The sequence below is a fragment of the Indicator indicator genome, chromosome 6, assembly GCF_027791375.1.
Source record: "Indicator indicator isolate 239-I01 chromosome 6, UM_Iind_1.1, whole genome shotgun sequence".
Lineage (NCBI taxonomy): Eukaryota > Metazoa > Chordata > Aves > Piciformes > Indicatoridae > Indicator > Indicator indicator.
The window spans coordinates 9,950,117-9,965,463 of NC_072015.1; the positions used below are offsets into that span (position 1 = coordinate 9,950,117).

The following is a 15,347-nucleotide window of genomic DNA, read 5'->3' on the forward strand; positions in this document are numbered from 1 at the left end:
CCACCTGTGAATTGTTTAATTACTAAATTAGTAGAATGGGTCATTGATACTAAAAAGTTATTTAGCATTAATTTTATCTCTAGAAAACTTGAGCCAAAGCCTCTGACAAAATCTTAGGTGGCACTCTGTTGAATTAACACCTGAAGGATCTGTTCCTGTCTCAGCAGTTTGCCTTACTGTAATGAGCAGCAAGTAATAATCATGATATAAAATAAGCAAGCAAGGAAACAATGTGGTGGTTTGGCCTTGGCTGGGGGCCTAATACTCACCAAAGCTGTTCTATTACTCCCCTTCTTATATAGACAGGTGTATTTGGCTTGGCTGAGCTGGAGTTAGTTCTTCTCAGAGCATCTTTCTAGTGCACTGTTTTGGCTACTGCTGAACGAGCACCCAGGCTGTACTTTTCCAACATTTCCCCACCCCAAGACTACACTGAGGGATGGACAAGATCTTGGGATGGGACACAGCCAGGCCAGCTGACCCAAACTGGCCAAAGGGGTATTCCCTGCCATATGACATCAGCTCAGATATATATACTAAGTGCAGGAAGTGTGGGGATATTTGTCCATGGCATCTGTCCTTTAGAGCAAGTGTCACACGTGTTAGACCCCAGTTTCCTGGGACTGAAAATTGTCTGCTGACGGGAAGTAGAGAATAATATCTCTTTGCTTTTGCTTCTGCATGTGGCCTTTGCTCTTTGCTTGTACTTAGCATTATAAAATTGCTTCTACCTTACTACCGGCCTTCTGTTGTATTTCCTCCTCTCCCCTGTCCATCCAAGAAGGGGAGCAACAGAGAGGATTTGGTGGGCATTTAGCCTCCAGTCAGGGCCATACCACCACAACAGGGGAGAACGAAACTAGAACAAAAGGCTTATAAGCCAAGATAAAAGCAATGTAATAAGAGGAAAAGCAATGGAAGCAACAGTAAAGAAAAATATTATTCTCTACTATCCATCAGTAGATGAAGTTCATTCACTTCCCATGAAGCAGCAGGTCAAGGGAGGTAATTCTCCCCCTCTGGTGAGACCCCACCTGGAGTACTGCGTCCAGTTCTGGAGCCCCTATTACAAGAGGGATATGGACATGCTGGAACGTGTCCACAGGAGGGCCACCAGGATGATCAGAGGGCTGGAGCACCTCTCCTATGAGGACAGACTGAAAGAGCTGGGGCTGTTCAGTCTGGAGAAGAGAAGGCTCTGAGGTGACCTTATTGTGGCTTTTCAGTATCTGAAGGGGGCCCACAAGAAAGCTGGGGAGGGACTTTTTAGGATATCAGGTAGTGATAGGACTAGGGGGAATGGAATAAAGCTGGAAGTGTGGAGATTCAGGCTGGACATGAGGAAGTTGTTCTTCACCATGAGAGTGGTGAGAGCCTGGAATGGGTTGTCCAGGGAGGTGGTTGGGGCCCCATCCCTGGAGGTGTTTAAGGCCAGGCTGGATGAGGCTCTGGCCAGCCTGATCTAGTGTGAGGTGTCCCTGCCCATGGCAGGGGGTTGGAACTAGATGATCCTTATGGTCCCTTCCAATCCTGACTGATTCTATGATTCTAAGCAGGGCTTCAATACACATAGTGGTTGCTCCAGACAACAGAAGCCTTCAATGAACACCCCCACACTTTCTTCTTTCATTTAGCTTTTATATCTGAGCTGACATCATATGGTCTGGAATAGCCCCTGACTCAGTTTGGGTCAGCTGGCCTGACTGTGCCCCTCCCAAGATCTTGCCCATTCCTCAGCCTAGTGTTGGGGGGGAAATGTTGGAAAAGCACAGCCTTGACGCTTGACTCAGGAGTAGCCGAAACACTGGCATGTTATGAACACCCAGGTGCATTACTGCAAAACACAGCACTATGAAAAGATGATATGGTGAGAATTAACTCCAGCTCAACCAAACCTTATACAATCTCCACCCCTCATTCCTTGCCATTTGCATCATGCCCAGGTTCCACATAATTCAGTACAAGTAACCATCTCACTGTTCTTGATTCTCATACTGAAATTCCTTCTTGCTAACACTTACAACCTAAACCACAGACTTAAAACATCTTAATACCCACTGTACAGATTTAATCATTCTGATCAACTACTATCCCCAGTCCCCATCATTCCCTGCAACATACAACTTACATACCATGTTGTTCTTGCCCCAAGGTTAAATCTTGAGGTACACACTGAGTCACGCCATCCTTCCTTATTACCCACCAAGTGCAACCAGGTCCTTGCCTTTCCTTATGGGAGGAGCAACCCACACTGCCTTCCTCAGCCACTTCCCCATATGAACTACAGGGAACTTATCTCCTTCCACAGAAGTTTTGTTTGGGCAGAACCAGGATGGTTAGCAGATCCTCTAGAGTTAACCTTCCAAGTGGCTTCTGCTAAATTTGCATCCCAGTGCTTACATGCCCCATTACCCAATGCACTCAACATTGTCTTTAAGAGACCATTTTATCTTTCAGTCTTCCCAGAGGCTTGTAGGTGATAGGGAATGTGATACACCCACTCAATGATGTGTTTCTTGGCCCAGAACCTGATGGCATTATTTTGAAGTGAGACCCATTATCCGACCAATTCTTCCCAGTGTAGCATGTTGCCACAGGATTTGTCTTTCAAGCCCTAAGATAGTGTTCTGGGGAGTGGCATGGTTTATGGCGTGTATCTCCAACCAACCAGTAGTTGCTTCTACCATGGCAAGTATGTAGTGCTTGCCTTGGCATGCTTGTGGCAGAGGTCAAATGTAGTCAATCTGCCAGGCCTCACCATAGCAAAAACCCAGCCACCACCCTTTGTTCCAGGCAGCCTTAACTCTGGTGGCCTGCTTGATTGCAGCAGGTTTCACAATTGTGTGTGACCTGTGTGATGACCTCCACAGTCAGGTCTACCCCTCAGTCACAAGCCCACATGTACATTGCAAGAAGTATGGAATGTGACTACAAGGAAAAAAAAAACAACCCACAACTGACTTATTCTAGAAACAAAAAAGAAGATCAAGATAAACATATGAGCTGGTAAATTCAGGACCTTGCAGAATATCCTTCATTCTACATTCCTAAGAATCAGTTAGTGTATTTAGAATTCATCACGGCCCTTGAGCACAGCATGTGCTTTTAGAAGTCTCTTCCACTCCTGTATTTTTAGAATTACTGTGACTGTTAACACTATTGTGACATATTTCTTTTCCTAAATTCTTCACAGAGATGGCAATGAAATTGTACAAAGCAGCAGGCATTGTAAAAGAAGCAATGGAGTCTAAGTACTTACTCACTGTGAATTATTAGAGCCACCTCTGAAAATATGTAAGAGAGAAGAAATTCCTATGTCTTTTGAAAGAAAAGGTGAACACTAAAGGTTAAAACCTCTGCCTTGATTTCTGAAAAACTTAATTCCCATAACATGTATATTGCCTAAGGCCAGATCGCACAGCTTCTGTCAGCATTTGTAATGCATGTCTATGAATATATTAGAGAAAAACTTGTTGATTCAAGTCTTTCCTCTCTTAGTCTGCAGTTAACTACCCAGGGAATTGGGAAGTCTTCACTTGCAGGTATTGGTGTTAGGCCAAGCAAGAGAAAAGTTTGCTGATACAAAACGGGGGGGGGGGGGGGGGGGGGGGAATGGGGGGGCTGGCACATAGGGTGGGAGATTATCTTCCTACTATTGTGATTGTAAATATCCAGAAAGTTCAGGCAATTGTTCTGAAAATGTTTGATTCCACTTACTGTCTCAAGATTACCTGAGTGACCTACAACAGTTGTTATTTGAACAGATACTACCTAGAAGATTAATTAAAACTTTTCACTGTGTTATTACTATTTGCAATAACTAACAGCTCCACCTCCTGCCTTTTTACTTTATTTTCCTTGTCATTAACAGTATCTTTTACCTATATAAGTCTGGCAGTCTCTGAAGAAAACAGCATTGGACCACACAAACTTACAGTTTAATTACCAGCTTTGAAGGGACTTTGAAACATTATCATCTATCCCTTTGTCTAAAAACCCAACAATCCAAGGAAGACCCAGTGATTTTGTTTTCCCCACTTTCAGGACTTTGCTGCAAAGCCCAATTCCCTGAGTTCACTCCTACACTACTATCCCCGATTCATTACAGTGAGGATCCCAACCCACCAAAGAATCACACAGCGTGGTGGCAGCGCAGACTTCTGAAGGTCATCATGGGTTAGGAACTGTCTAGAGGGCCAGGCCCAGAGAGTGGTGGTGAATGGTGCCACTTCTAGATGGCGGCCAGTCACTAGTGGTGTCCCCCAGGGATCAGTGTTGGGCCCCATCCTGTTCAATATCTTTACTGATGATCTGGACAAGGGGATTGAGTCCCTCATCAGTAAGTTTGCTGATGACACCAAGTTGGGAGCAGGTGTTGATCTGTTAGAGGGTAGAAGGGCTCTGCGGGGGAACCACAACAGGCTGCTTAATGACCAGAGCCTAACGGCATGAGATTTATCATGTCTAAGTGCCAGGTTCTACACATTGGCCACAACCAGCAACAGAACAAGAGGACACACTCTCAAGCTGTGCAGGGGGAAGTTTAGGCTTGATCTTAGAAAGAAGTTCTTCACAGAAAGAGTGATTGCTTATCGGAATGGGCTGCCCAAGGAGGTGGTGGGGTCAACATCCCTGGAGGTGTTTAGGAAAAGAATGGATGAGGCATTTAGTGCCATGGTCATGTTGATTAGTTAGGGTTGGGTGATCGGCTGGACTTGATCTTGGAGGTCTCTTCCAAGCTAGTTGATTCTGTGATTGTGTGTGATCTAGTCTAGCCTGCATGGTAGAGCAGGATCACCTAGAGTAAATCATACAGAAACGCATTTAGGTGGGTTTCGAATGTCTCCAGCGACACAGACTCCACAACCTCACAGGGCAGCCTGCTCCAGTGCTCTCCCACCCCCAAGAGGCTTACTAGTCTTTAAAAAGTCTCTAGCTCTACCTTCAGGAACGCACATGCTTCTTGTCCGCACGTGCTGGCGGTCAGAACTATCCTTGAACCAGCCTGGGCTTTACACCCAGTTCTGCCCTGCGTTACTCTCACTGGAAACACAATACTGATGCCATTTTACTCCAATTCCCCTCAGCCACTCTTCAGCGCCCTTAACTTTGTGAGGAGACTCGCGCCCGCCCGGCGGGAGGCTCTCAGCGGAAAACAGAAGGCGGGCCTTCCGCTGGGCGCGAGGGCGGTGATTGGCACCACCACCGGGCTGAGGCAGGAGGAGGGAGCCGATGCCCGCCCCACCCCGCCCCTCTCATCCCTTGCCGTCCGGCGCTGGCCTCTGCCGCTGAGGAAGGGCGAGACGATGTTGGAGACGCTGCGTGAGCGGTTGTTGAGCGTCCAGCAAGACTTCACTGCCGGGTGGGTAGCACACCGGGCCTGGTCCGGCAGGAGCGGGAAGCGGGGAGGAAGCGGGAGAGTGACCGTGACCCGCAGGCGGGAGGGGAAGCAGGTGACCGGGTACTGGAAGGGGGGGGGGGAGGGAGGGAGGCGGGGACTGAGCTGCGAGCGGGCGGAGGGTGAGGAGGCGGGGTCCCTGTTTGGGGTTCTTCCCTCTCGTGGTGGGAGCCTGGTGGGGGTGTCCTCCTCCGCGGTCCTAGCAGGGGGTCCGTGGGCGAATGCACCCGTCCCGCCGTAGCCGGGCGGCTGCTGGCGGGCTTAGCGAGCCCTGGCAGCTGTGTGGTAGCTTGCAGCTGCAGTCGGGAGTTGGCGGGCGGGGGGGTGGTGGTGCCGTGCCTTGGCGTTTGCTGGCGGTCAGGGGAAAGGCAGAGAGGCCGCTGCTTTGACAAAGTGAGGGAGATGTGAATGGGCTCAATTAATGTGCATGAATATTTTATGAAGTAGATGACCTTCAGGGGTTTATGGATTAACGTAATTGCTTAAAGAGCATCGCTGAGTCTTGTTCGGCAGATGAAAAGGTTTTCTTTCCTTGCAAGATGAGTTGCTCTCGCTTGGGAAAAGAAGCACAGGATAAATAGAAGGAGCAGTCTCTTGCTTACATTGAAGAAAGTAGAAAGATGGTCCTCTGACATTGACTTACAAGGTTTTAGATAGGCTCTGTGTCTGTCCTATTTTGAGGACAAGCAGGTGATCCAAAGGAGCATTACTGGAAGTCAGTGCATAGCTGGAGAACAAGGTCATGCCTGTGCTGCAAAACTGTTAGTTCATAATGAGTCACAGGAGAGCATCGTGTTGTAATCAATTACTTTTTAAAACTACATGGCCTTCAGCAATGTTGAGGCAGCCTTATTAGTACCCTTATAGTAAATTCATATATAGTGATGGATGTCTGTGTACTCCAGAACCTTAAAACAAATAGCATATTTGCAGCAGTGTATGGAGCAATGGTCTGGAGCAATTGGCAGAATAAGATAGCAATTAACAATGTTATCTATCTCAACAAAAAGCAATTGACTGTTGATATGTCTTAAGAACACGAGGGCATTGCTTTATTGCTGTCTCCCTTTCTGTTTTGTTATTTTTAGAACTTCTCACAGGGTTTGCTGTCTCGAGTACAGTGTAAGCTTCCTTTGAAAAAAAGATTTTTTTTCACGATGAAAGGACAACTGAAAGGTCATTTAAGCCTGTGTTTCCATGTATTGCTGCAGTGGAGTCGTCATGTGTCTGTGTAGTCTCCAGTTTTCTTCCTTGTATTGCAATGTTTTGCTCTGTTTTGAGAACAGCCTCTGATTCCATCATTTCCATCATTTGTGTTTTAACAGCTCTAGTAATATGCCCTTCCTGGAAAGTCCCATCTTTAAAAGTGTTTTCATGTGTGCTGTAATATTTGTTGCCACTGAGAACCTATATTTCAGAGCTATAGTAGCAGAGGCTGTGGAGACCATCAGGGTAATTTCCTCATGGAGTCAGGCCAGAACATGACTTTCCCTTTTTTGCCCTCTTTCCATCCTAGACAATGCAGCCTGAATGCCATGTCCTTCTGGATTACTCTGTTCCTTATCCCACCAAAGTGGTAATAGGTACAATTTTACTTCAGCCCAAAATCCAGAGAAAGTATTTTTGCTGTCTAGAATGCCGGACCTTTTGTAGCTGACTTGTTAACTACATGAATGCTTCTAAAGTGAAACAGCTGTATTTTGTGAACCATTGTAAGGGAAAAGTTTTTCCAGGGCTTCTAAGGAAAGATTATTACTTCTAAAAGAATAAGAGAATGTTTACGTACAGCTGAAACTGATAAAATCTGGGGTTGTGTAGACTAAAGAGCAGTTTAGAGTTATTGGTCATTTTTGTGTACAAAGAAATGAGCTTGTTTTTCCTGTTCAGTTGTCTGCTACCTACTTCCTATGTATTTTACTAGATTTTGACTCATTTACCTGCAAACAACCTTTTCTGAGAGGAGGGAAAAAAATAATAAAACCAACAACCAAAAAAACCCAAACCAACAACAAAACCAAACAAAAAACACCCCCCAAAACCCAACCAAACAACCCCCCAGACCAACCAAACAAAACAGAAAAAAACAAAGCAGTGAGCCATGTTTGTCTCTGTTCAGGCAGTTATTTGTGTGCTTCTGACAGCTTGAGGGATGTGGCTCACAGTACCTCTACTTTGTACAGAGCTCACTGCTGAAAGGAAGCCAGTATTGTCTAGTGATAAACTCTTTAAACATTTCTTCTGATTACTTGATAGATACTCTAGTAAGAAAACTGGTAGCCGGAACAGTGTCCCCTTCAGTACCTGTATGCAGAGGAGAGCTGCTGTCACAGACTGGGGAGCATGAGAGAGGGCAAATTACAGAGCTTTCTGCAGCAGTGTTCTTCCTCAGTGTGCTGTGGTGGTTGCTACTTGGCTTCACTGTTACGAAGAGTTCTAGCATGGAGTAGAGATCTGCCATAGCACGACTTTTCACATTTGCTGTAGAGCTTTGAGGTTTCTTTGAGTGCCTGAAAATTGGTACTGCTCAAGACTGGGGAAGTGATTTGGCTCAGTCTAGAAGCAACCTGACTAGATTTATATTAAGGGTGTTTCTCTGTCACTGGGTCACTCAGGATTATCTCTATGTCATGTCTGGAGGATAACTTTGTTGCTCATAACTCATTTCCATCCTGCTCATACCTGTGTTTACTGTTTCTTTCCTGAACAGTTCAAACTCCAAAGGACATAGAGGATGAGGGCATCCATCATCTTAGTGGCCAGAGAATAGCAGGAAGTTTTGGTTCTCACTTTGCTCTGCCAACTCAACCAGCATAGATGATTTGACTGAAAAAGAGTAAAGAGTGGAAAACAGTTGTGTGGTGGTGTGTTGCTTAGGGGTTTGGGTTGAGTTGTTTTGTTTCTTGTTTTTAGGAGCAAGACACCACAGTGTCGTAGTATATCAGAGGTTGGAAGGGACCTCAAGAGATCATCGGGTCCAAATCCCCTGCCAGAACAGGATCACTTATGGTAGTCCACACAGGAATGCATAGGGCATAGGTGAAACAAGCCTCAGATACAGTCAGTAACAGCATGCAGTAGTGCTGCTGTTGGAGGTTGTGATAGCTGGCACAAGAAAAGTTGTTCTTACTGAAGTTTTGTGTTTATGTGACTGTCATACTTTTCCTTGGCTTGTATGCCTTCTTGTAAGGGGTGTTCTTCAGGCTTGGATTGGCTATTTCTGTGCAGATGTTTAATACCTGTATGCTGAGGAAAGAGCATCAAGAGCTGGATGTCTTGGATATGTAGGTCCCGTTAAACTTTTCATACCCAATTGCTTTATCCACTTGTAGAAAAATCTGGTAATTTAGAAGCAGTGTTGGTGGAAATTTCATGTGACAGTCTTCACAAAATGAAGTGAATTTTGATTTGTGAATAAGCCGAAACAAAATTAACTAATAGACTGGAATTAACAACTATGTGTTCATACAAGTTACCTGGTTTTTGTTGGACATGTCTGACAGTTTTGTCTTTTGATTTATAGGTTGAAGACTTTGGGTGACAAATCAAGAGAAGCAAAAAAAAGCAGACAGAGGTACTTCTCAATGTCTTAGTTTGTAGCATTGATCTGGGATGCTCTTGTTGAAGAAGAGTTTGGAAGTGGCTCATGTGTATAAGCCAGTTACAGGAACATGTGCATATAATTTTACAGAACAGTCTTGACAACTGACAAGCTTAACCCTGATATTGAGGAAATACTTTGCTTAGCAGAACTGTCATTGATAGGCCTAAGTGATTTCTGATGGTGATGAACCAATTTATAAGTGACTATTTAGATTATGTGAATATTCAGCGTTATTGTAGTACTTTATTGCAGTACATTGAAATGGGATTGTGTACGATCCCTGTGAATCTCATGTACTGAAATAGTGATTCAGTTTATTAGTGTAAGAATAGAAATGTGTGCCTTTTTATTATGGAAACTATATGTATAATGGAGAACTTCAATTATCTGTTTCAATTTATTCAGTTTAAATAAAACTGTTTTAGGCAGCTGATTTCTGTGTATGTTTCCAGTCCATAACATTTTGGTTTATCTGGTGCACTGAAAATATCCATCACCTTTTGAGAAAAGCACTAGACAAACCAATTGGATCATTACAAATAAGGAAATGCCAGTGTCTTCTGCTTTGCTGATAGAGCTGTGGGACAAGCATAGATTACTTTGATTTTAAGGTTGACCAAGGCCTTGTGAGTCAGGAGGAGAGGCCAGTAGAGGTGGTGATGAGATGGAAGTTTATAACTACCATTTCATCAAGGAGTGGGTGATGTCATCCTAAACAACTTAAGGAATTCTCTGTATCATTTAACCCCCATTCTTGTGAGGGTCTTTAACTTCCTTGACATATACTGAAAGTACAACACAGCAGGATGCAGTCAGGAGTAATTTCTTGATACCCTCTTTGTAACTTTTGCCAAGCAGGAATTGGCTTAGGAAAGCTAGAGCTCACTTAGACACTGGGACTTGTTCATCCTGGAGAACAGATGACTTTGCAGAGACTTAACAACAACCTGGGGACTCGGAGACAACAGACATAGGCTGAAATGAATTACTCAGAGAGAAAAAGGCTAAAAAGAAAAGCATATTCCATGTGAGGACAGTCAAGCAGTGGAACAGGTTGCTCACGGAGCTTGTGAAGTTTCTGTCCTTAGAGGCTTCCGAATTGCAAATCAACAAAGCTGTGAACAAGCTGGTTTGATCCCATAGCAGATCCTACTTGGAACAGGAGGTTACACTACTGACCACCTGAGGTCCTTTCCTACCTCACCAATTCTATCACTTTTTCTTCGATTTAACGAAAAATAATTTCTTTTATGGTATTTGTTTTTTCCATTCAAATTTGTTTCGGTAACAGTGCAAAGCAGTTTGAAGTAATCTTCCAACAGACAAGTCTTGGATAGCGCTGCAATTTTCATGTAATATGTCCTTAAAAGTGCTGAATTTATGTGCTGCTGTTAATTTTAACTTACCATAAGCTGCTTTTCTATTTCAAGGTGTTATTAATGAAAATGTATATGCCCCTGGTAGATCATCAGAGCATTAAACAGGCTAAGCATTTTTTTATGTAGAATATATTAAACGCAGTATCTTTACTGATATATGTAAAGAAGTCACATAGCAGTCTTATTTTCAGAGTGGTTTTGTCCACTGGTCTGAGTTAAAGCGATGTTCATCCTGTGTGTTTGTTAACCATATCTCATTAAAGTTGGTTTTAATGGATGTTGTCAAAAAGGGATAAAAATGGGCTACCGTAAAATAACAAGGGGGAAAAAAATCCTAATCCTATTTTTGGAATAATCTTATAAGATACATTGTGAAAGGCATTTTTAAACCAAAATTGACAAAATAATTGTGAAAGTGAACAGTAGGGAATATTTCTGTGTTCAGCATATTGTCAAGCATGGATGTATGGGCACACTTTTTTTTTTTTTTTTTTGTAATAGCATTCTATTCCTTAACTTTTGTATATTTACAATTTGTTTTGTAGAACTTTTCAGGGTTTGCCAGAGTTTTCTGCTGGATTGGAATTACTGAGCAGGTATGACTTCCTATTTCTTTGTTAATGTCTGATTCCTACAATTTCAGAAGTAATTTGATTACATTATGACAATGAGAAGAAAATTATGGTGTTAATAATTAGCAGGGTGGGAAAGGTCACTAAAAAATGTGTTTAAAACTTGCCCAATCCTCAAGTGCTGTCATGTTAATGAGGCAACCTCTGGTGGAAAGGATTACTTTATGGCCTAATGCACGGGATGCAGGAGATCAGCACTGAGGCACTGTCTGTCATTGCCACAAAAAGAAAGTATATTCTATGTGTATTTAATCACTTTTTTTTTTTAGCTAAGCAACAGACGCTATTTGCATGATAAATTTCCTTTGTATTCTATCTTAAAAAAAAAACCAACATCAAACCTCCAACAAAACTATTCACTGTTTTTTGGGTGGGGATGTGTGATTACAATCTTGTTAATTGTTTTCATTTTCTTAATGAAACCTTGTTTCCAGTAGTGCTTAAGGCTTTTATGTCTAGTCTTAGAAATATTGCTGGGTCCATTTAGCTCTTAATGTGAGCTAGTAGGTTTAAAAAACATGAATCATTGAAATACTATTTCTTACTACATACTCGTCTTGGTAGAACAGTAAATATCAGAACTCTACAGCTTTTTTTAACTGTTGTTTCCGGTAGTCTCTGTAAATATAAATAAATATATGGGTATCTGTGAAATCCTCTTCCCTTTTCAGGGGAACACACTAAGAATAGTAATTTATTTTTCTTCTCAGATACGAAGATGCTTGGGCCACCCTTCACAAAGGAGCCAAAGATTGTGCAAAAGCCGGAGAGGTGAGAAAACATAACAATGCCACTCTTGGAATATTTTCAAATGTGCAAATAACTTTAACATAAATGTTTAGTACTGGGTTAACCCTCACTACTAGGTAGGCACCCACACAGCCTTGTTCATTCCATCTCAGGAAGAACAGAAGTGAAAAAACTCGTGGTTCAAGAAAAAGACAATTTAATAATTGAAGGACAGTGGGAAAACAAGTGGTGGAAAAGGAAATCTCTCAACATCCCACAAGCAGACACAATGCCCAGCCAGTCCCAAGAGCAGTGGTTTCCTTGGAAGGTCAAGCCCTTAGTTTTTATTGCTTAGCATGATGTTACATGGTGTGAAATATCCCTCTGGCCAATGGTTTACTGTTTTGGCTGTGTCCCCTCACAAACTTCTTCCCCATTCCCACCCTACTTGATGGGGAAGAGAGAAAGCCCTGTTGCTGTACAATCATTGTTCAGCAATATCCAAAACATTGGTGTGTTACCAACATGATGTTTTTGTTAGAAATCCAAACCACAGCACCGTATGGGCTGTATGTGAGCTGACAGGCAAGACACGGAAAAACCACAAAAGCATGCATGAAATGCAAAGAATAAATGTATTGTCATTACCTCATGAACCAGAGGATCTCTGCAGCAGCACCCAGCCTGAGGCACACAAGTGAGGATGCAGGCACTGTTGAGCTTGTTCAGTGCTAAAGAGCGGAAAAGCTTTTTAACCTCCTCTTTCACCTGTATTTTTTTCAGGTGTAGTTTTCCATGGTACTTTGATCTTTCCTACAGCAGGGCAAGAATCTCAAATATATTTATTAAAGTGCCTAAGTTCATCATGGGCCTGTTATCTAAACACCTATGTACTTATCAGATGCACAAAACGAAACAATATGATACATGTTCTTTAACCCTCCCAGCTAGAAGTCATTTAAGTGTGTTTATTATCCTCTTTGCCACCAGTCTTGCTTTATTTTCCCACAAATTGCTATGAAGAAAATAAACTCCATCCCAGCTGAAACCAGTGCAACCAGGATAATGAAAAAGTAATGGTCTGTATTGCTGCTTGGGAAAAAATTGCCAAGTTGCACTGTTGTGGGTTTTTTTATTTCTACTGTGGTTTTAAGACAATGTTTGACAGGCAGCTGATGGAATGAGTCAGAATGTCCAGTTCCTCTTGTTTATCACAGCTCTTACAGATTTGATGGTACTCAGCCTACAATTAATATTCTTAGAGTATTAAATATAGATACTGTAAAAATAGAAGTTCTCTGTGATCAGTTCTCACAAAATATCATCTGACAAGAATTATCTGAAGTCCATTTCTCTGTCTGCTTTCTGATACTTCAACATCGCCTGGGAAAATTTCTTAGTGCTTTTAAAGTACTTTTCAACTGATACGTTGACACCTAGAATTTGTTGTCTTCTGTCTTTCGTTCAGACAGTTGCAATCACTACTTTCACTACTTACTCCTGCAGCTCTTCAAAAGCAGAGTGGGGGCAAGCATCCTTGCTATTTGGAGTTGAAGCCTATTGGTGGTTAGTATCAGGCTAGGGTTGTTGGATCGTCTCTGTTTGCTGACATCTCCTGGTGGACAGGAAATGGCAAGATTTGACTTGTATGGCTGAGAAAATCCAGAAGTTTCTATGCTTTCTCTAATTGTCTTGACTTTTACTGCATTGGAAGTAGTGACAAGTTGTGTGGTTTATTTCTGGAATGAAGGGAAAGAAAACTTCCAGTAACTGCTATCAATGCATTGCTCTGCTGTTCAGAAGCTCCATATTAGACTTGCCAGAGATGATAAGCTGCATGGTTACAATGCAGAACAGGACTGGGCTGTGGAGTTCTCTCTTCAGGTTGAAACCTTCACTTTGACCACCTGCATCCTTCATGGGTCTTCTGGTTTCCTTAGGAGGCTTTATAGAAGCATAGAGTTGTTTGGATTGGAAAATACCTCTAAAATCATTTAGTCCAACCATTGACCTAAACCCACTGTCTTCATTAAATCATGTCTCAAAAGCTACATCTATGCATTTTTTTTTGAGCACTTCCAGAGACAATGAGTCCACCACCTCCCTGTGCAGCCTATTACAATGCCTGACCACTCATTCAGTAAAGAATTTTTTTCCAAATGTGCAGAATAAACCTCCCCTGTTGCAATTTGAGGCTGTTTCCTCTCATTCTATCACTTGATACTACGGAGAAGAAACCAACACCCACTTCACTACAACTTCCTTTCAGGGAGTTGTAGAAAGCAATAAGGTCCCCTTCAGCCTTCTTTTCTCCAGACAGAATCCCAGTTCCCTCAGCTGCTCCTCATAAGTCTTCACCAGCTTCATTGCCCTTCTCTGGGCATGTTCCATCACCTCACTGTCCTCTTTGTAGTGAAGTGCCCAAAACTGAACACAGTATTTGAAGTGTGACCTAAGCAGTTGTGCTGGTTTGAGGCCAGACAGAACGTCTCTTGCCCTGAAAGGGACAAAAGAATGACACACACAAATGGATTGGAGAGTGATGGAAAGTTTAAATGGAAAAGCAATTGGTGAAACTACAGAAAACTACAAAGCATAGTGGCAAAGAACATCCTAAAGCATACAGAATCTCTTACATAATTCCCAGAGGCTTCCCAATCCTCCCTTTTCCCACCTGAGGGTATAAACCCTCAGGGCTCTTTCTTCCCCCTTCCCACTGCTAGGCAAGTCTCAGACTGGCCAGGTCTGAGACTGCCCCCCCTCCATTCTCCTCCTGGCATTAGGCCTAGTCAGGCCTAAGGGGCCTGAGATACCCCCCCACCGTTACCCGGTAAGAGAGAGCATCTCCGACGGGTGCAGAGAGGGAGGAAAGAGAACGAATATGACTCTGCAGATGGATTTATAGGGCACAGGATTTATGGGTAGAAATACGCTGTTTCCTGTGTCCACCCCTATTGGGTGGGCACCTGGGACACCAGAGGTGTATCCCATGTAGCAGTGGCAGGGGGCACCCAGCCTAAACTGCCACAGCAGTGCTGAGTACAGGGGCGCAATTCCCTGTGTTTAAGCAGATCAACACTCCCATACAGTTCAGTGTTAACTGCAAACTTACTGAAGGTGCACTCACTTCCCGTATTGAGATCTATGGTAAAGATATTATACAAGACTGGTCTCAAAACTGAGCCTTGGGGGAACTCTGCATGTGACCAGCCACCAACTGGATTTAACTCTGTTCATCACAACTCTTTGGACTCTGCCATCCAGCCGGTTTTCAACCCAGCAAAGTGTCCACCCATCCAAGCCATGAGCTGCGAGTTTCTTAATATTATAACTGCTTGGGAAAATTAAAACAAAAATCTTCCAAAAAGTCTTTGAAACATCTGCAAAATCCAGATACTTACTTTTGGGAGAATCCAAAATACGTATTGCTTGTGGTTTCTTGTTTTTCTTCTACAAAACCAGGGAATACAGGGTTCAATAGGATAAGAATTGTGTAGGCACAGAAGATTAACTGTACTATACCAGACCTAAAGGTCCACTTGTTCGGTATCCTTTTTCAGGTATTGGCCAGTAGCCGATGAACTACTCCAGCTGCCTGATTTATAAAT

General features: G+C 43.0%; 1 protein-coding gene across 2 annotated transcripts in view; it reads left to right on the forward strand.

The window, feature by feature from the left end:
• The first annotated feature begins 5,301 nt into the window (after window positions 1-5,301).
• Window positions 5,302-15,347, forward strand: part of DTNBP1 (dystrobrevin binding protein 1) — a 65,826-nt gene continuing 55,780 nt past the window's right edge. The window contains exons 1-4 of one of the 2 annotated variants that reach the window (XM_054381822.1): window positions 5,302-5,362; window positions 8,919-8,969; window positions 10,924-10,974; window positions 11,721-11,781. In XM_054381822.1, coding sequence (XP_054237797.1) covers window positions 5,307-5,362; window positions 8,919-8,969; window positions 10,924-10,974; window positions 11,721-11,781 — 219 coding nt within the window. In that variant the 5' untranslated portion in view covers window positions 5,302-5,306. The remainder of the gene's footprint in view (window positions 5,363-8,918; window positions 8,970-10,923; window positions 10,975-11,720; window positions 11,782-15,347) is intronic. The other variant, XM_054381823.1, reaches the window with a different exon arrangement.